The sequence below is a fragment of the Triticum aestivum genome, chromosome 2A (assembly GCF_018294505.1).
Source record: "Triticum aestivum cultivar Chinese Spring chromosome 2A, IWGSC CS RefSeq v2.1, whole genome shotgun sequence".
Lineage (NCBI taxonomy): Eukaryota > Viridiplantae > Streptophyta > Magnoliopsida > Poales > Poaceae > Triticum > Triticum aestivum.
The window spans coordinates 759,232,822-759,255,044 of NC_057797.1; the positions used below are offsets into that span (position 1 = coordinate 759,232,822).

A 22,223-nucleotide genomic window follows, 5' to 3' on the forward strand; every position below is an offset into this window, starting at 1 on the left:
ACATTTCAAATGGACTACAACATACGGATATATGTAGACATATTTTAAAGTATAGATTTTCTTATTTTGTTTCGTATGTAGTCATTTGTTGTAATCTCTAGAAAGACTTATATTTGGGAACCGAGAAAGTAGATATATAGCTGAGTGTCTACAATGATTATGATTTTTTTTTAGTTTCTCTTTTATTAAGTGTCTCCTGTGTCACACGCGAACTGCACAGAGGAAGCAATGGTGGCCATGGCTGTGCTTTTGCGCCGTGGCTAGCATGGCTCGTCGAGTCGTCGTCTCTCTCTCCTCTCCTTCTACCTTCTCAACCTCCTCGCCCACGCGCGCTCCGGCTTCCCGCCAGGCCCGCGCCCACTGCCGCTCATCGGCAGCCTCCACCTTCTCGGCGACAGCGACACGCCGCACCGCTCACTCGCCCACCTAGCCAAGATCCACGGTCCGCTAATGTCTGTCCGCCTCGGCGGGCCACGGTGGTCGTCTCCTCCACCGCCATGGCTCGGGGGTTCCTGGCTTCCTGCAGAGGCATGATTCCGTGCTCGCCAGTCGCCACCCGGTCCGTGCCTGACGCCACCGGCAAGCACGCGGCGGGCGTAGCCTGGCTGCCCCCCGGGCCGAGGTGGCGCGCGTTCCGCAAGATCATGGCCACGGAGCTCTTCGCGCCGCACCGGCTCGACGCGCTCCACCACCTCCGGAGCGACAAGGTGAGGGAGCTCACGGACCACGTCGCACGGCTGGCGCGCGAGGGCACGGCGGTCTTCACGACGAGCCTGAACCTTATCTCCCGCACCATCTTCTCCATCGACCTCGACGACCACGGCCGCTCCGAGGATTTCCAGGAGGTGATCACGGCCATGATGGAAGGCTTGGGCACCCCGAACGTGTCCGACTTCTTCCCGGTGCTCGCGCCGGCCGACCTGCAGGGCATGCGCCGGCGCCTGGCGTGGATCTTCGCGCGGCTGCACGCCGTGTTCGACGCCGAGGTGGACCAGAGGCTGCGCGGCCGCGACGCTGGCCAGCCCAGGAAGAACGACTACCTCGACGTGCTGCTCGACGTGGCGGCGCGTGACGAGGGAAAGGACCTGCTCGACCCTGAGACGCTACGCTCACATTTCACGGTGACGCACAACTTTCTTCTTTGCGATTGCAGCTGGTGTTTCAGTTTTCAACTCATATCTAGTAAAAGATCAAAATTAGTACACTCGATGTATTATATACCCTTTGATTGATTCCATGAACCGCACATGAGCCTGCCGGGGATCAAAGCACATGGCCAGCCTTGCTGATTGAGCCTCTCCCGGGGATCAAACAAATGGTGGCACATGGCCACAGCCAGCCAAAACAAAAATGGCATCGAGATAGCTAAAGTGGCACTTCATATCCAATTTTCACTTTTTAGATCAGGAATAAAAATAAAACCTGATACAGATTATAGAGTAGCCAATTTGTATCTATTGATGGTCGATTTTTTTTGGTTCCTTATTTCTCTATGCCTAGACAAAATTGTAATGTGGATATTTGTGGCATGTTAATCATCTACTGCTGTCAATAAAACTTGCTTCAGTGTTGTATTCGCCGCTTGCTGGTATATGAATCTAAAGTAATTTTTATCATTTCTGGTGTTCGTTATACTGTCATAATTGAAGATGAATAGATTAAAAGTTTTCTCGCAAAAAAACCAAAATATATTAGAGTTTTTTCTAGAAAAATTTGTGCCCCGTAGCTCAGGAGCATGGTACCACTACAAGCCAAATAAGTATGCTGTCACCACTGTAAAACCTTTTGAACTAGTAGTGGACCAAACCACACAAGCAATGATAAAAAAAGAAAGATGCAGGATGTACCATTCTAAAATCGACATCTCTTGCATCGCAAAAAAAAAAACGACATCTCTTGAGGGAGCACTTCAAATATTATTTTACTCATTACCATTTCAATATATATAGATCCACACTGATGGTGTCCATCCTATCCCTTGAGGCCCTGTATTGTATATACCTTGAAGTTTAGAAATACGACAACATGGAAGCACAATAATTATAACGACATTCACTCTAGTATGTGACCAGAAACATGAAAATTGATAACGTGAAAATTACCATTTGAATACAAATTAATATGCATCTAAAATTTCTATAGAATAGTATCGGCATGGAAATTTTATAGGAATCATGACATGCTATCCATGTGTTACAAAGAACCAAATCATCTAAAATTAAATATGAATTTCCTTTATAAGCACTGAATAATCTAAAACTGAAATTCTTATGTTTTTTCCGTCGTTTCAGACCAGTGATATTGCAATTTTGCAGCATTTCCAAACTTTCCACCATAGCTCTCGTAAGATTGCACTTCAACATCGGTGAGTGAAAAAGGAAAAATTGGGTCAAGAACAATAGCTTCTTCTACTATAATGCAATGAGATGAATATCCAATATCAAGTTACATATGAACGAATTATTGCATATATGATTCATCCATATAGTAACGAATGTGTAGTTTAAAGCAATGTCAATTCTTTTATACCACATTTAGCAAATAATACATTGTACTTTGTGTGATGCTTGTTTAGTAAATAGCTACATTTACTAGACTATATTCATCTAACATTATATTTGTATGTTAGGATTTGTTTGTTGCTGGTAGTGACATAAGCTCTAGCACAGTGGAATGGACAATGGCTGAGCTTCTTCGAAACCCATAATTAATGACTAAGGTTTGTGTCGAGCTTGCACAAGTTATCGGCTCTAGAAGAAACATTGAAGAAGCTGACATTGTTCGATTGCCCTGTCTCCAAGCTGTCATAAAAGAGACTTTTTGACTCCACCCTCCTGCTCCACTCTTGTTGCCACGACAACCTGAGATGATAGTCAAAAGGTTACACAATACCTAAAGGTTCACGTGTGTTCATAAACGTATGGGTGATAGGTCGAGATAAAGATGTATGGACAGAACCTGAGAAGTTTATGCCTGAGAGGTTCTTGGGTTCATCAATTGACTTTAGGGTTGTGGATTTTGAGCTCCTTCCATTTGGTGCAAGGCGTCGAATCTGCCCTGGAATGACTTTGGCAATTAGGATGGTGCATGTGATGCCCGCTTCCTTGTTAAGGCAGTTTAAGTGGAGTCTTCCTATTGAGCTGGAACGTGATGGGATTGATATGGAAAATCACTTTGGCCTGACACTAGTAAAGAATGTGCCCCTTTGTATTATAGCAACATCGATTTGATGAAAATAAAAGGCACAATTTTAAGAGTGGTTTAGATGTTGTTAATGTGTAATAATTCAAATGTATGAGATATATAATTTCTATCATTATTTATGTGACAAATTTGATATTCTCTCAGAGTTAAAACCTTATGCTCCTTCATTATCCACTGCTTTTTCACCAAGAATATGAACAAGAACAAAATGCAAAAAGAAAATATTAAAATCTATTTAGAAACAAGGTTTAGATCCACATCATAATAGATTAGGCTATGAACCAGGCTACTTTGGGATGGTGAGGTGACGTCAAGATAACACATTGGGCTATCAACTAGGCTATAATACTTTTGGGTGGTGATGGAAAGAAATACACAATGTTAACGTTCTTGTTCAAATAACAGAATAAACAAAGTAAGTGCACATGAGAAAAAAAATAGAATAAAGTGAATACCGCCATGAAATGACTGCATACTTCAAAAGGACAATACCATGTTCACTTAAGATTCTACAACTTCTGCTATTTGCACACAGAGATATGAAAAAATATATGAACATGAGAGAGTACTCAATACCTAGATCATATGAGGACGGTGCTTGGGCATGGATGGGGTGGGTCCTACAGGTTGACACGTGCTGAATTTGTTCCACAACCGAGATGCCCCTCCGACGAGGTGAACCAGAGGCTGCAGGGCTCGAACGTGGTGGAGATGACCAGGAAGACGAGGGGGTTGGTCGCTTGCTCGTGTGTTGGCATGGACAAATGGTGAGGGCAGCGTCGGATGATATGTCACCGGCGCATGGGAAGGGTTGGTTCCCCAAGAAGAGAGACGGTGAGAGCTCAAAGATATAGCCGCGTCGGGGGCATGCGAGATGGGACCGCGGATGGGGAAGGTGAGACTAATGCCCGAGAATGGACGAGGGGTTGCTGGGACGGGGGGGGGGGGGATAGGGCTTGATTGGTAGTAACTAGTTTTGGAAGAATCTCAACTATGGAATGAAAAATGTATTGACGTCATGGGAGTGGTTTGATGAATGCTTCCCGTTGGTCGGCAGATAGGAAGCGCTTCTCTTTCTTTTTTATGTTGCATTCATATGTGCGATCACCTTTCTCCCCTGTGTGTAATCCAGAAGAAAAAAAGGAAAGCCTTTGACGATTTTGGAGTTTGATTTTTCTTCCAAATGTTAAATTTACCCAAAAGACTTGAATTTATGAAACTTCATGAATTCAATTAGTTTGAAATTTCAAAAGAATCCAGGAAGATTCAAATTCTGAAAACTAGGCCTGGAATTTGTGAATGTCAGTACTGTAGTCGAAACTTTACAAAAAAATTGAAGTTTCAAAAATAGAAAGCTGATCGGGCAACGACTTTTCCAGATGGGAAATTCACCTGACCCGACTTTGACTCCTAATTCAAAAATGCTACACTTACGTAAAAGCCTACGTACGGTTACATAATTAGACTAACCGCTAATCCCTCCGCCCCCCTATTCCAACTAGGTGGGCCCTCCTCCTAATTTCCTCCAACTGAAAAAGCCACCTACTCCCTCCGTCCTTTAAAGAGTGTACTTCCAACTTTGTTGGAGAGTCAAACTATCTTAAAGTTTGACCGGGTTTGTGCAAAAATATATCAATGTTTGTGAAAATAAATAGGTATATGATGAAAATATAATTTATTATGAATCTAATGCTACTAATTTCATGGTATAAATATTAGTATATTATTGTATAAATACGGTCAAACATATAAATGTTTGACTTTCCAACAATGTTGGAAGTACACTTTTCAAAGGACGGAGGGAGTAAGCCATTACGTTACTTTACATTTGATTGCTACGTAGGTGTAGCATTGCTCCCCCCAATTAGCAAACAATAATGCTACACCTACCTAACATTTTTTTATGGGTAAATAACTTTATTTCTCAGATAATAGAAAGATCATTTTCAATGAGATGAGAAATAAAGTCCGGGGTGGAACTCTCCCAAACCTCAGAAGCTCTATTGCTAAGAGAGTGTTTTGCAATACTATCAGCTACACTGTTGGCTTCCCGGAAACAATGGACCACATCGGCCTTTGATTGTTCCTTCCCAAGAGATTTACTTTCAGAAATGATTGCTGTTTCTGGGCCTAGATACTCATTTTGGTTTGTTGCCTCAACAGTGTTCAGACTATCGGATTCAACTATTACTGAATTGCATCCAATTTTTGCAGCCAAATAGAATCCATTTCGGATCACTGCTATCTCTGCCGCTTCTGCATTCTGTACATGTGCTATGAACCATGAAGCTGCCCTGATCATCTCGAGCTACTGCTCCTGTAGCTCCTTTCATAGTTTCCCCACAGAACGAAGCATCTACATTAATTTTAACACTCCTCCTGGTTGGTTTTCTCCACATGTCAACACGCTGCCTTTGTGGTCGATTAGGAGTAGATGCGCGCACAAAGTTTGTTGCTAAGACTTTGATAGGTCAGGTGGCCTTACTGGTTCTCCCTTAACAAGTTGACGCCTCTGCCTACATCTACATAACATTGTTACGTACTCTTATGTAACTTTCTATAATCTAATTCTCTTCCGCACCCTGATTCTCATGGGTGGGGCCCGGGCCGTTTTCTGTTCCAATTAAACCATGCCAAGTCAGCCTTCACGTAGGTTTACGTAGGTGTAGGCGTGTAGCAAAGCCCAAGTTTCCTATACTACGTGGTGGATGGCGAGACTCCAGCCGCAGTTGTCATCGTGCTTGTCTCGACCGTGCGATCCGAATCGAATACACCTCAAAGTTGTCAGCGTGCGTCTCAGCCGCAGGATCAGATCAGAGAGGTCGAACCGACTTGCACCAATCTACCTCCACGTCAATCAGAGAGGTCTCTCTCTCTTACACGTCAATCACAAGGAACCCGATCACAACTCCACGTTGCCACGGACCAAGGCCATGACCAATACTCCGTATAAAATAAGATCACCAGCCTTCCACCCAGAACCACAAGCGATCGAAACCAATGATCCCTAGTACGACCACCACCACCACCACCACGGCCTAAGCCGATCCAGAGAAGAGCAGACGCGGCGGCGGCCATGGCAGGTCGCGGTGCGGCCGTGGCCGTGGTGGCCTTGGTGGTGTTCCTCGTCTTCTTCGCCGCCTCCTCGTCTGCAGCCGCCGCGCACGTCGACGACGCCGCGGAGCATGGTGCGCGCGGTCTGACGCGCCGCACGGAGGCTGATGTGCGGGCGATGTTCGACGCGTGGCTGGCGCGGCACGGCCGCTCCTACAACGCGCTCGCCGAGTACGTCCGCCGGTTCCGCGCGTTCCGGGACAACCTCGACTTCGTCGACGCGCACAACGCTCGCGCCGCGCAGCGCGGCGGGTTCCGCCTCGGGATGAACCGCTTCGCCGACCTCACCAACGCCGAGTTCCGCGCCGCCTACCTCGGCGCCGGCGCCGCTGGCAGGGCTCGCAACGCCGTCGGCGATCGCTACAGGTACCATGCCGAGGACGTGCTGCCGCAGTCCGTGGACTGGAGGGAGAAGGGCGCGGTCGCGCCCGTCAAGAACCAGGGCCGGTGCGGGAGCTGCTGGGCGTTCTCCACGGTCGCCGCCGTGGAAGGCGTCAACAAGATCGTCACCGGGGACCTCGTGAAGCTGTCGGAGCAGGAGCTCGTGGACTGCTCACGCAACGGGCAGAACAGCGGGTGCAACGGCGGCATCATGGACGACGCCTTCGACTTCATCGTCCGGAACGGCGGCATCGACACCGCGGAGGACTACCCCTACACCGCCAAGGAGGGCAAGTGCGACCTCGCTATGAAGGCCCGCAAGGTCGTCTCCATCGACGGCTTCGAGGACGTGCCCGCAGACGACGAGGCGTCGCTGATGAAGGCCGTGGCGCACCAGCCGGTGAGCGTCGCCATCGAGGCCGGCGGGCGCGAGTTCCAGCTCTACGAGTCCGGGGTCTTCACGGGCCGGTGCGGCACGGAGCTAGACCACGCCGTTCTGGCCGTGGGCTACGGCACGGAGGCGGACGGCGGCAAGGGCTTCTGGCTCGTGCGCAACTCGTGGGGTCCGGGCTGGGGCGAGGGCGGCTACATCCGGATGGAGCGCAACGTAACGGCAAGCTCCGGCAAGTGCGGCATCGCCATGTTCGCGTCCTACCCTGTCAAGAACGGGCCCAACCCGAAGCCGGCACCACCGGCGCCGGAGGAGAAGTGCGACCGCTACAGCTCGTGCCCGGCGGGAAGCACGTGCTGCTGCACGTACGGCGTGAGGAGCGTGTGCCTTGCGTGGGGATGCTGCCCGGCCGAGGGCGCCACCTGTTGCAGGGACGGGGCGACCTGCTGCCCGTCGGAGTACCCCGTCTGCAACGCTGGGAGCCGCACCTGCGCCAAGAGCAAGGGAAGTCCGTACACCGTGGATGCGCTGCCCCGGACTCCAGCAAAGCGACGGAGGACGGCGGTCTCAGATCTTGTTGATTCGATCTTTTCGATCTAGCGTTTTAGGTTACAGCCTTTTGTTTTCATAACGTAGCAGTCATTGTAAATACTCGTATGTTATTAGGAGGAGTCATCTTTTTCCAATGGTCATTGTAAATACAGCATAGTTTTAGGACAAGTCATTGTAGAAAAAAATGAGAAGTCATTGTATTTATATATAGTTTTTCTTTTCTTTAATAAGGAGTGGTATATAATCATGGTCATCGTTCCTAATATGATCCACGGTAAGAGATAGAACTGAGGGAGGTGAAACTAAAAACCAGAAACTACCTTCATGAACTTTGCTAGCTAGCTGGGCCAGTTCATGAGCAATAGAGTTCGCCTCATGAAACTCATGTTCACGGTACCACTTTGGCTGCTCCTGCACCTCCTCAATCTATTTTAACCAATTGAATCAGCAAGCAACAGTCCATCGTTTAGAGCCATAGCTTCTACTGAAACGACATCTATCGCTGATAATTTGGAGTTTCTAGTGGCAACAGTACGGCCGGCCCACTAATCCACCAGTCCCAGGAGCCAGTTGATCCCATCTTTTCAAATCTGGGCTTATTACTTCAACTTTCTATGATATTTCTTTTCTAACTTTGCGAGTAATCTCGGAGCCTTGCATTCCTTCTGGTCCTTTTGACCAAACTTGTACTTCCTCTGTTTCAAAATAAGTGTCTGAACTTTGGTACAATTTGTTACTAAAATTAGTACTATATTGAGACACTTATTTAAGACTAGCACAAATGCCCGTGCGTTGCGACGGGGATACATAATCTATTGCACAATATCAATTTTGGGTGTCATATTTTTAGGATACATATTCTATTGTTCAATATCTACTGCGTATATCACATATCTTTTTAAATATCACGTGCATCAGACGACAATGTCAACCTTTTTTTACTATTGAATTACTCTATCCTCCACACTACATATATGTCTCTTTGTGTTATGTGTCAGCCTAGAACGACTCTCTTTCTCTACCGGGCGATCTTCCGATGACTCTCTAAAGAGGTTGATGTTAGCTGGGGTTGCTCGTCTTGATTGGATATTGAATGATGGACGTTGCCTCATGTTGTAAGAAATGTTTAAATTTGCATTATTCCACTTCTCTATTTGTCTGAGGGTGGTTGGTAAATGTGTCTACCGGGTAGAAACCTCGAAAAACCGTCTGAGTATTGTTGGAGTACCAAGGAACATCTACAATAGCTTAATGAGATAGCTTATTAAGCCACTATCGAATACGTACAAAATAAAATTTGACAACCATTTTAATGGGTATATTTCCAACAATGCACTGACCCTTTAGAAATGCAAATATTTCCTCATACCTGATGTAGAGTATGCAAAGTTCATATATTGAAAAGTGGGTTTCTACGTAAATTCTCAAACATATAACTTAAACATTCCTGTAATGATGTGCATGAAGAAAACATACAATAGAGCGGGAAAACACTGAGGGAAAATTAGATAGCAAAGAGATAGATTCCTAAACTATGATTTTAGGCATGGAATAATATTATCGTTCATTAGATAAAAGAACAATTCATATGATAATAAAAATCAGAATAATTGCCCAAATCTACAAGTATTTTGATGTTGAACAGATTTTCAATCATTAATATATCATATTCAACAGCGTTTAGTTTTCTCCTTCCCGCTGAAGAAACTATTTTTCGCTCGAGATTAGGCCCAGCATCGGCCCATGTGCATGGCTACATAAGCTCGTTTGTACATATATCAAGTGGCAAACTCTCTTATTGGCACATAGGATAGCTAGCTGAATTGGCAACGGGCCTTGTATTAGCACGTGAAGTCTAGCGTTCGACTCCAGCACTACCCTTTTTTTCTGTTTTTAAATAAAAATGATGTTCGTACGCTCTAGGTCCAAACGACGACGGACGAAAATCTGATATAGATTACGGACGAAAATCTGATATAGATTACGGACGAAAAAAATAAACTGATGACGGAAAAAGTGGAGAAACAATCCTCCCTTTAATATTAGGTAGAGATAGAGGAAGTAGAAAAAATTATCAACGTTCACAATACCAATCAATATCATTACATTTATGATGGAATGTAGTTTCATATCATATATATTTAGTATTGTAGATGTTGATATTTTTTAACATAAATTCGGTCAAACTTTTCAAATTTTGACTTGACATAAATCTTATATGCATAGTAAAAAGGACCAGAGAGAGATTAAGCACCGATTGTTGAGTGCGAAGTCATGGTGCCCTTTGAAAAAACATATTTAGAAAATTAAAAAAAATCTGTGCAAACTTGTATATGTCAATGGATCCTTGAAATTTTGTTGAAGCAGGCACCATGGTGCAGGTGCACAGAACAGAAAAACAGCTACCCCATAGTTTAGCTCGGTATTGATGCTCCACCAAAGCCTCCAGAAACAGAACAGCGTGCAAGGGCTGCCGTCGCTACACCCAAGCACTAAGACTAAATCATGGGTTTTCACCTTGACTTCTCTTACTAGACTTCATGCAATTCCTTCAACAAGAGAACATTGTGTGAATGACGATGCTACCAAGTTCAACTGATGAAAGCTCGGACATAGAGTTTTCTCCCCTGAAACTTGAGGTCGTGCACTCAAAGAGCACCACCTAGCCGAAGACCATCTGCATCATCGCACAGCCATGCAGACACATAGTCCCGACACAGACCCCACCACGCAGCAAGAACCACACATGTCGCTGAGCAATGCTCAGGGACAACCGCTATCACCACCGATTCCATGCCACTTAGAGACCAGAGCGCCCATACAAAGCCAATTTACGCACCTTGGAAAACATATGCATCAAGCAAAAGTTGAATCGTCAAATCTGTTGTCGCATACTACACCATGGGCCATCTCGAGCACTCTAAATGCTTGGATTTTTTTTCAAAACTATGATATATTTTATAACATTTTCGGAAACTATACCATGATTTGCTTAAAAATCAAAAGTAGTAGCCCGTCAGCCATCTGTGGGCCAAAGTAGGACTTTTCGGCCACAGCTAGGCCGAAGTAGGGTTTTCGGCCATCTCCTGGCCGAAGTATGACTTTTCGGCCACACATAGGCCGAAGTAGGACTTTTTGGTCAAGTCTTGGCCAAAATAGACTTTTTGGTCAAGTCTAGGCCGAAAAGTACTTTGTTGTCTCATGTAGGCCGAAGTTGCATGGCTCATACAATCCACTAAAATGTATTTTCTCGCCACCCGTTTCCTGCCAACCCCTTCCTGCCATATGTTCCCGCCACCCGTTTCCCGCCAATCCCTTCCCGCCTTATTTTCCCGCCAATCCCTTCCCGCCTTATTTTCCCGCCAACCCTTTCCCGCCATACCGCAGTTATTCTTTCCCGCCATTTTCTCCTCTGTATCTATAAAACCCCCTTCAGGCGGAGGTGGATAAGCATTACAGTGTAGTGTAGTCAAGATGTCCCATTATCCATTCGATCGTAGTTTTCACCCTGAGATGAGCAGCACTCTGCTGAGTCTAGCTACCGATTTCAGGATGGACAATAGGATAGTTCCATGGGACGAACTCACCGGTAGTGACACCATAATGAATGAGTTGGCTCACGAATTACGTAGGTCTGGGTGGCCTGAAAGGACCTATGAGGAGGTACGTAAAGAATTTCTTAGGTTGCATGAAAGGTGGAAGAAGGTGGTGGAGCCGAAGAGTGAAACTTTCAGAAGGACTGCGGAAAAGCATCCATTTTTATGGACTGAGGAGAGTGAGGACGACGATGATATCTTCATGCCACCGCTTCCGGGTTCTACATCGTCGAAGGGCAAGAGTTTTGCATCGTCCAAAGGCAAGAGTTCTGCATCCTCGAAGGGCAAGAGTTATGTATCGACCAAGGGCAAGAGTTCTGTATCGACAAAGGGCAAGAGGAGCGCATCGTCGAAGGGCAACAGGGCTGCATCAACGGAGGATGACGATGATGACTTCATGTAGTATGTAAGATGTATTCCAGTTGTACCGTTTCATTCAGATGTATTTGCATTACTAGTTTGTATTGTATTATTGTAGGGCATTATGTTCTATCTGAATTTCATTTTGTAGTATGTAAGATGTATTGCACAAGTTCAGCCGCATCGTTTAATTCAGATGTACTTGTATCTTAATTATCGGTTGTAGTCTATTTGGAAATGTAACTGGAATAAGAATGCGAATTAATAGTAATATGTCTCTCGCATACACAAAACAATATATGTCTCCTGACGACATAGAAGCAAGTGCGATAGTAACACATACATGAAGCATGTCTCATACATAAATACTGACACACAGCTGTGAATAGTCTGAAACTAACATACATAATGAGTCATACATAGATAGATAAGCATATCACTGCGGGGGACGACGACGAGTCTGGGTCTTCCTCGGGCGAGGACCGGAAGGCGATAAGCGCTGAGGTGGTGGACGAGGCTCGCGATAACCACGACCATAGTTAACCTCGTCTGTCACAGTCTGTGTCTCATGCGTCGGTGGTGGTGGTGGAGTGTGAAACACTGTCTGCGAGAAGCCATAAATGTTTGTAGCTTGGTCATCATCCTCGCGGTCGCCCTCAAAGTACGAAGCACCACCACTAAGGATCGGTGACTGCTCTGAATGCATGAACGGTTGCGACTGGTTGCCGCCTGCGGTAAAGTAAAATTGATACAAATGCATGAACGAAGCACCACCAGTAAGCATCAGTGACTGCTGAGAATGCAAGAACGATTACTACACTGTTCAAAAGAATGTAGTGAGTAGTGTTACCTAGATTCATCTGCTGATGCCAATAAACGCTCCCTAGCTGTGAAGGAGGTGGCTCATGTCAGGAAGAGCTCCCTGGCCGTGAAGGAGGTGGCTCATGCCAGGAAGAGCTCCCTGGCTGTGAAGGAGGTGGCTCATGCCAGGAAGAGCTCCCTCTCTGTGAAGGAGATGGCTCATGCCAGGAAGATCTCCCTGGCTGTGAAGGATGAGGTTCTACACGGTGCATAGAGGGTCGTGGTTCTGAACGGTGCACAGAGGGTCGTGGTTCTGAATGCTGTATAGAGGAACGTGGCGGACGATGTGCTGGAGGAGGAAGTGCAACATCCGAAGTCCGTCTACACATAACAGCTGCATAAATCCCGCGTAGCTTGTCATCAAGACGCCTCAACCATGAGACGCCCTCTCGCGGTGGGATAGTTTCTCCCCTCTGAAAGCGCCGCATTAAAGCGGAAACCTCCTCTCGCGCCTGTAGTGTCAAGTCATCCTGTACACAAAGAGTTAACCAATTATATCCTCGTTGTATGATAGACACCACGAATAGACAACCAAGCGAATATGTCCAGATTAACAAAAGACTTAACATATGAGAACCAAGGCATTTACCGCGTGGTGTCTGGTTCCCACAACAGAGGCAGTTGGGTACATATCGCTGGTGAGAGGGGCTTCGATCTGATCAGGAGCAGCTGATGGAACCAAGTAGATCCTCGTTGTATGCCGGTAACGCTGCAGATACAACCCGAACATTTCCCAGTTAAAGGGCCGAACCTCACCCCAAATATTTGTCGCAGCGGTAGTCCATTCGTCAACGTAAGGGGTAATGGTCTGAAGCCAATAAGCCATGGACTTGTTTCCTCCTAGGCGACTGTCCCTGAGATTGACATGCGCGATACATGATTAGGTATATTATGAATGCAGAGCTGCCAACTAAAATAGTATTAGTACTTACTTGTGCATGTGGTCTGGCAAGTGTGGAATATCTGGAATCTCAGGCTGTTGATATAGACCGAACTGTCTCATCACCCTATGAAGAGACATCTCCTCAACCGTCACGTCGAACACCAACTTGGCCTTGGTCATCCAAAAGTGCCGATCTGTAGTGCACAATCCAGAAATCCCAACTGGGTACCTCGTTGATATAGCCTGAGGCGAGTATGGCTCCCAAATAACTTGATCCTCGTGCAAACTATCAAACTGCGCCATGAAGGACGGGTAGCATCCCCTAACCTGAGTATGCGCAAACTGTCTCTGTGCATGACAACAAATAAGCATTAGTAATACTATTGAATGGCAAGAAATAATTGAATTAATTGTTACTTAATATAAAAGTACCTCTCGCCGTGTCCAAATAGATCCCATAGTAGGTAAGTCACCGATAGCAGGCACATAAGTCACAGCTAAGTCCTCCAAACCAAAAGGTTTATCAACGTAGACATAGGGTCGTCCAATAGGGAATCTCTCATATGACCAGAGCTGCAACAATAATGGAAATCCAACAAGACTAAATTTTCTAGACTTCAACAAGCAAGCTTTGCACATGCCACTGTACGTAGCCGCTAACACAGCAGAACCAAAACTCCTCTGTAGAATATCCGTAGGACAACGTGCGTCAGCTATCTCTCATGCAATACCGATGAGTCGTGCATCAACAGTGGTCACGTGGTTCTTCGTAAACATTGTCTTGCCGAACAACCAAAGAATATATGCCTCTAGGGACCGGTCAATCTGTGCCTCCGACAACTGAACGTCGGGATGTCCTAACGAGACAATCTACATAGAAATGTAAAAATTGTATGAACATCGGACAACTAAAAAACAACATTTGTTTAAGTGGCCGTGATGGTTATTTGAAACTGGCTCAACCATCTAAAAAGAGGTCCATGAGGATCGTTGTCTCTGGCCCTAGCAGTCGGGACCGCAGCCAAGAAACAGGTCTGCATCGCTGCTTGCCACCCAGATTCTGCCTCTAAGGGACCTATGGCAGCACCGGCCAGAGGTAATCCCAACAAGTAAGACACATCCTGTAAAGTAGGCGCCATCTCCCCCCAGGGAAAGTGAAACGTATGTGTCTCTGGTCTCCATCTATCTACTAAGCAGGTAAGGAGTGACTTGTCGTAAGAGAAACGTTTCACTTGCCTCTTGTGTAACTGCAATGGTTCACCTGCCTCATCTAAGTCCGGACCATCAATCCACTCATCCAATGTATCCTCAACCAGCCGTGCCAAGGGTAGAAGTCCAGCCCAACTTAACCTACAAAATAAAGAGATTGTTAGCGGTTATGAAAAGTATGTCAAACATAGTAAGTCATTATATGGACTCCATTATATGCACACATACCTATCAACCCATGAATCATTTATCAGCCAGTTAGTCTTTGGGGTACGAGTGACCAACACGTCTAAGTTGTTGCCCGCTTCCGTAAGGGCGCCCCGATGCTTTCTATCGATGTTACCATTAAGCAATGGATACAAAGACATATCTGCAATTCAAACAACAAATCTCAGGTGCAAATAAAACATAGTACGGCATATTACAAATTATAACATAGTCCTGACATATTACGAATTAAAACATAGTCCTGACATATTACATATTAAAACATAGTCCTGACATATTACAAAATTAAACATAGTCCTGACATATTACAAATTAGAACATAGTCCTGACATATTACATATTAAAACATAGTTCTGACATATTACATATTAAAACCCAGTCCTTACAAATTAAAACATAGTCCTGACATATTACATATTAAAACATAGTCCTGACATATTACATATTAAAACCCACTACGACACATTATATAGCTTGTGAGTTATTTCTTCCTCATCCGCCCCTTCGGCCTCGACTGCCACGACCACATCCGCCTCTTGCTCCTGTTGTCGCAGCCGTCGATGTGGAAGCACTCGTCGATGCGGAAGCACCATCTTTGTTCAGGTCGGGACAATATTTCATCCTATGCCCATAAGCCGCGCATAACAAACATTGTCTGGTTGCTCCACCAGCTTCAGACTGGTCCATATCGTTCCGGATGCGACAGGCCTTTCGTCTGCCCCTACTTGTTCGCCGAAGGTCTGAATGCGGGATGTATACTCTCTCACCGTCGTTTACCTTATTGAAATTGCCGACGACTCTAAACCCTGTCATCTCGCCTGTCCAGGTGTTGAGCACTGCCTCTTTTAAATAGTATGGGGACACGAAGGATATACCATCCAACTCAATCTGGCCACAGGCAGCCAACACATGAGAGCAAGGTAGGTGCAACAACTTCGGTTTGTTGCATGTACACTCACACGTTGGATAAAATTCCGTTCCAATTTTTTCCTCATGTGTCTTCACCTCATTTCCAGAACCAAAACCATCGATAGGAAGATGAACCTCATACCTCCTTTCTTGATTCCCTATGAGTCTGACAATGTGCTTCTTTGCTTTCTCTATCTTCTTTGCCATGTATTCCATGACACGGCTACAATAAGGTGTGTTCTGATTATCTTCAATATGCTTCTTTGCTAACTCGTGCCTTTCTCTGAAATATCTCAAAGTGCCATGGAATACAGCCTCTACAATAGCTGTGAGTGGCAATGCTCTATTCCCTCCCAACACAAAGTTATACACCTCTGCAAGATTGGTTGTCATGTGGCCATACCTAGCTCCATGTGTGTCATGCAGCAAAGAGCAATTCATTGGAGGCTCTTTCTCTAGCCACTCAGAAAAATTCTTTATTGCCCTTCTCTTCTTTCTCTTAGTATTAGGAGGGTCAATTGCTGGCAAGTCACAAAGACCTACTGGCTCCTCTAGCTCCGCGCTGAGTGCTGCTAATTTAACCTGATCTTCTTCCATTTTCTTCCTCGCATGGACCTGCTTCTTAGTAAACTCATCTAGTTTTGACCAAATAAATTCGTATTTCCGCTGCTGGCTCTGCTTGCATAATTTTTTGAACAAGTTCATCAACCGCTTGTTCTTGAACTGTGAGAAAAAATTAGCCCCAAGATGGCGCATGCACCACTGGCTCTGCAAGTCCCTCCAAGGTGTTGGTTCGTCATCTGCTGGATTACGAAGTGTCTTCACGGCCTTCAATATACCAGCATGTCTGTCATGAATGACACACACGTTTGGTCGGTCCTTCACGATGGCAATTTTCACTTGGCGGAAGAACCATACCCAGCTGAGAAAGTTCTCACCCTCCACAAATGCCATGGCAAGTGGGATGATTTGATTGTTCCCGTCCACACCAATAGCAGTCAGGATTTGCCCTCTATACTGACCGGTCAGGAATGTACCATCCACAAACATAACAGGAGGACAATGTCGGAAAGCTTCGATGCACATAGCAAAATAGAAGAACACTCGTTTCAACACCTTGAAATCTGGTATACTCAGCAACATCATGTGTTGTACGTTCACATAAGTGCCGGGATTCCTCTCCTTTAGTATGCCCAGGAGACGGACAACATTATCATATGAGTCGAAGAACGTCCCAAACCTTTCCTCCATAGCCTTCTTGAAAGTGCGTTATATCGACTAGAGGGGGGGGGGTGAATAGGCAATTTTTATGAAAGTCTTCAAAACGTGGAAGTTATGAAGAAAAACGATAGAAATAAACCTATTACCCTGCATCGGAAGGTAGACTACACTAGGCAAGCCATAGTCAAGTATTCAATAGAGTGAAAGCACAATGACTAATAGCAGCAATGTAGTAAGGATCAGGTAGGAAGATATTGTGAAGCCACACAGAACACGCAGTCACTCAGTGAAGACAAAAGATAGTGCGAACATACAATGACTTGACAAGGAGTAACAGTAAGTAAAGGGAAGGGGAGATGAAACCAGTGACTCGCTGAAGACAATGATTTGTTGGACCAGTTCCAGTTGCTGTGACAACTGTACGTCTGGTTAGGGCGGCTAGGTATTTAAACCTTAGGATACACAGTCCTGGACATCCAGTCCTGAACACGTAGCTCAGGACACCCAGTCCTCACCGTATTCCCCTTGAGCTAAGGTCACACAGACCTCGCCCAATCACTCTAGTAAGTCTTCAAGGTAGACTCCCAAACCTTCACAGACTTCGTTCACCGGCAATCCACAATGTCTCTTGGATGCTCAGAACGTGACGCCTGAAGGAAATATGCCCTAGAGGCAATAATAAATTTATTATTTATTTCCTTATATCATGATAAATGTTTATTATTCATGCTAGAATTGTATTAACCGGAAACATAATACATGTGTGAATACATAGACAAACAGAGTGTCACTAGTATGCCTCTACTTGACTAGCTCGTTAATCAAAGATGGTTATGTTTCCTAACCATGAACAAAGAGTTGTTATTTGATTAACGGGATCACATCATTAGGTGAATGATCTGATTGACATGACCCATTCCATTAGCTTAGCACCCGATCGTTTAGTATGTTGCTATTGCTTTCTTCATGACTTATACATGTTCCTATGACTATGAGATTATGCAACTCCCATTTGCCGGAGGAACACTTTGTGTGCTACCAAACGTCACAACGTAAATGGGTGATTATAATGGTGCTCTACAGGTGTCTCCAAAGGTACATGTTGGTTTGGCGTATTTCGAGATTAGGATTTGTCACTCCGATTGTCGGAGAGGTATCTCTGGGCCCTCTCGGTAATGCACATCACATAAGCCTTGCAAGCATTGCAACTAATATGTTAGTTGTGAGATGATGTATTATGGAACGAGTAAAGAGACTTGCCGGTAACGAGATTGAACTAGGTATAGGATACCGATGATTGAATCTCGGGCAAGTAACATACCGATGACAAAGGGAACAACGTATGTTGTTATGCGGTCTGACCGATAAAGATCTTCGTAGAATATGTAGGAGCCAATATGGGCATCCAGGTCCCGCTATTGGTTATTGACCGGAGATTTGCCTCAGTCATGTCTACATTGTTCTCGAACCGTAGGGTCCGCACTCTTAAGGTTACGATGACAGTTATATTATGAGTTTATGAGTTTTGATGTACCGAAGCTAGTTCGGAGTCCCGGATGTGATCACGGACATGACGAGGAGTCTCGAAATGGTTGAGACATAAAGATTGATATATTGGACGGATATATTGACCAAAAGTGTTCCGGGTGATTTCGGAGAAAAAGCGGATAGCCGGGGGGTTACCGGAACCCCCCGGGAGGTAATTGGGCCTACACGGGCCTTAAGGGAGAAGAGAAAAGGGGGCAGGAGGTGGCCGCGCGCCCCTCCCCTTCCTAGTCCAAATAGGACAAGGGAAGGGGGGCGGCGCCCCCCCTTTTTCCTCTTTCCCCTTCCCCCTTTCCTTATCCAACAAGGCAAGAGGGGGGAGTCCTACTCCCGGTGGGAGTAGGACTCCTCCAGGCGCACCCAATAGGGCCGGCCGCACCTCCCCCTCCCTCCTTTATATACGGGGGCAGGGGGCACCCCAGAACACACAAGTTGATCTTCGTGATCGTTCCTTAGCCGTGTGCGGTGCCCCCCTCCACCATATTCCACCTTGGTCATATCGTTGCAGTGCTTAGGCGAAGCCCTGCGTCGGTAGAACATCAAGATCGTCACCATGCCATCGTGCTGACGGAACTCCTCCACGACGCTTTGCTGGAACAGAGCCCAGGGATCGTCATCGAGCTGAACGTGTGCCAAGAACTCGGAGGTGCCGGAGTAACGGTGCTTGGATCGGTCGGATCGTGAAGACGTACGACTACATCAACCACGTTGTGCTAACGCTTCCATTGTCGATCTACAAGGGTACGTAGATCACACTCTCCCCTCTCATTGCTATGCATCACCATGATCTTGCGTGTGCGTAGGAAATTTTTTGAAATTACTACGTTCCCCAACTGTGGCATCCGAGCCTAGGTTTTATGTGTTGATGTTATATGCACGAGTAGAACACAAGTGAGTTGTGGGCGATATAAGTCATACTGCTTGCCAGCATGTCATGCTTTGCTTTGGCGGTATTGTTGGACGAAGCGGCCCGGACCAACATTACGCGTACGCTTACGCGAGACCGGTTCTCCCAACGTGCTTTGCACAGAGGTGGCTTGCGGGTGACAGTTTCTCCAACTTTAGTTGAACCGAGTGTGGCTACGCCCGGTCCTTGCGAAGGTTAAAACAACACCAACTTGACAAACTATCATTGTGGTTTTGATGCGTAGGTAAGATTGGTTCTTGCTTAAGCCCATAGCAGCCACGTAAAACTTGCAACAACAAAGTAGAGGACGTCTAACTTGTTTTTGCAGGGCATGTTGTGATGTGATATGGTCAAGACATGATGCTAAATTTTATTGTATGAGATGATCATGTTTTGTAACCAAGTTATCGGCAACTGGCAGGAGCCATATGGTTGTCGCTTTATTGTATGCAATGCAATCGCCCTGTAATGCTTTACTTTGTCACTAAGCGGTAGCGATAGTCGTAGAAGCGTAAGATTGGCGAGACGACAACGATGCTACGATGGAGATCAAGGTGTCGCGTCGGTGACGATGGTGATCATGACGGTGCTTCGAAGATGGAGATCACAAGCACAAGATGATGATGGCCATATCATATCACTTATATTGATTGCATGTGATGTTTATCTTTTATGCATCTTATCTTGCTTTGTTTGACGGTAGCATTATAAGATGATCTCTCACTAAATTATCAAGAAGTGTTCCCCCTGAGTATGCACCGTTGCCAAAGTTCGTCGTGCCCAGACACCACGTGATGATCGGGTGTGATAAGCTCTACGTCCATCTACAACGGGTGCAAGCCAGTTTTTGCACACGCAGAATACTCAGGTTAAACTTGACGAGCCTAGCATATGCAGATATGGCCTTGGAACACGGAGACCGAAAGGTCGAGCATGAATCATATAGTAGATATGATCAACATAATGATGTTCACCATTGAAAACTAATCCATTTCACGTGATGATCGGTTATGGTTTAGTTGATTTGGATCACGTAATCACTTAGAGGATTAGAGGGATGTCTATCTAAGTGGGAGTTCTTAAGTAATATGATTAATTGAACTTAAATTTATCATGAACTTAGTCCTGGTAGTATTTTGCAAATTATGTTGTAGATCAATAGCTCGCATTGTTGCTTCCCTGTGTTTATTTTGATATGTTCCTAGAGAAAATTGTGTTGAAAGATGTTAGTAGCAATGATGCGGATTGGATCCGTGATCTAAGGTTTATCCTCATTGCTGCACAGAGGAATTATGTCCTTGATGCACCGCTAGGTGACAGACCTATTGCAGTAGCAGATGCAGACGTTATGAACGTTTGGCTAGCTAAATATGATGAGTACTTGATAGTTTAGTGCACCATGCTTAACGGCTTAGAATCGGGACTTCAAAGACATTTTGAACGTCATGGACCATATGAGATGTTCCAGGAGTTGAAGTTAATACTTCAAGCAAATACCCGAGTTGAGAGATATGAAGTCTCCAACAAGTTCTATAGCCAAAAGATGGAGGAGAATCGCTCAACTAGTGAGCATGTGCTCAGATTGTCTGGGTACCACAATCGCTTGAATCAAGTGGGAGTTAATCTTCCAGATAAGATAGTGATTGACAGAATTCTCTAGTCACCATCACCAAGTTAGTAGAACTTCGTGATGAACTATAGTATGCAAGGGATGACGAAAACGACTCCCGAGCTTTTCATGATGATGAAATTGATGAAGGTAGAAATCAAGAAAGAGCATCAAGTGTTGATGGTAGACAAGACCACTAGTTTCAATAAAAGGGCAAAGGGAAGAAGGGGAACTTCAAGAAGAACAGCAAGCAAGTTGCTACTCAAGTGAAGAAGCCCAAGTCTGGTCCTAAGCCTGAGACTAAGTGCTTCTACTGCAAAGGGACTGGTCACTGGAAGCGGAACTGCCCCAAGTATTTGGCGGATAAGAAGGATGGCAAAGTGAACAAAGGTATATTTGATATACAGATTATTAATGTGTATTTTACTAGTGTTCGTAGCAACCCCTCGGTATTTGATACTGGTTCAGTTGCTAAGAGTAGTAAATCGAAACGGGAGTTGCAGAATGAACAGAAACTAGTTAAGGGTGAAGTGACGATGTGTGTTGTAAGTGGTTCCAAGATTGATATGATCATCATCGCACACTCCCTATACTTTTGGGATTAGTGTTGAACCTAAATAAGTGTTATTTGGTGTTTGTGTTGAGCATGAATATGATTTGATCATGTTTATTGTAATACGGTTATTCATTTAAGTAAGAGAATAAATTGTTGTTCTGTTTACATGAATAAAACCTTATATGGTTACACACCCAATGAAAATAGTTCATTGGATCTCGATCGTAGTAATACACATAGTCATAATATTGAAACCAAAAGATGCAAAGTTAATAATGATAGTGCAACTTATTTGTGGCACTGCTGTTTAGGTCATATTGGTGTAAAGCGCATGAAGAAACTCCATGCTGATGGGCTTTTGGAATCACTTGATTATGAATCAGTTGATGCTTGCGAACCATGCCTCATGGGCAAGATGACTTAGACTCCGTTCTTCGGAACAATGGAGCGAGCAACAAATTTGTTGGAAATCATATATACTGATGTATGTGGTCCGATGAATATTGAGACTCGCGACATGTATCATTATTTTCTGATCTTCACAGATGATTTGAGCAGATATGAGTATATCTACTTGATGAAACATAAGTCTGAAACATTTGAAAAGTTCAAAGAATTTCAGAGTGAAGTGGAAAATCATCGTAACAAGAAAATAAAGTTTCTACGATCTGATCGTGGAGAAGAGTATTTGAGTTAT

General features: G+C 45.0%; 1 protein-coding gene and 1 pseudogene across 1 annotated transcript; both read left to right on the forward strand.

The window, feature by feature from the left end:
• Positions 1-228: 228 nt before the first annotated feature.
• On the forward strand, positions 229-3,331 carry LOC123186523 (geraniol 8-hydroxylase-like; annotated as a pseudogene).
• Positions 3,332-6,164: 2,833 nt separating this feature from the next.
• On the forward strand, positions 6,165-7,889 carry LOC123186522 (cysteine protease 1). The gene has a single exon (XM_044598275.1). It carries the CDS (start codon positions 6,281-6,283, stop codon positions 7,688-7,690), a length of 1,410 nt encoding a protein of 469 aa, XP_044454210.1. The 5' UTR covers positions 6,165-6,280; the 3' UTR covers positions 7,691-7,889.
• Positions 7,890-22,223: the final 14,334 nt, after the last annotated feature.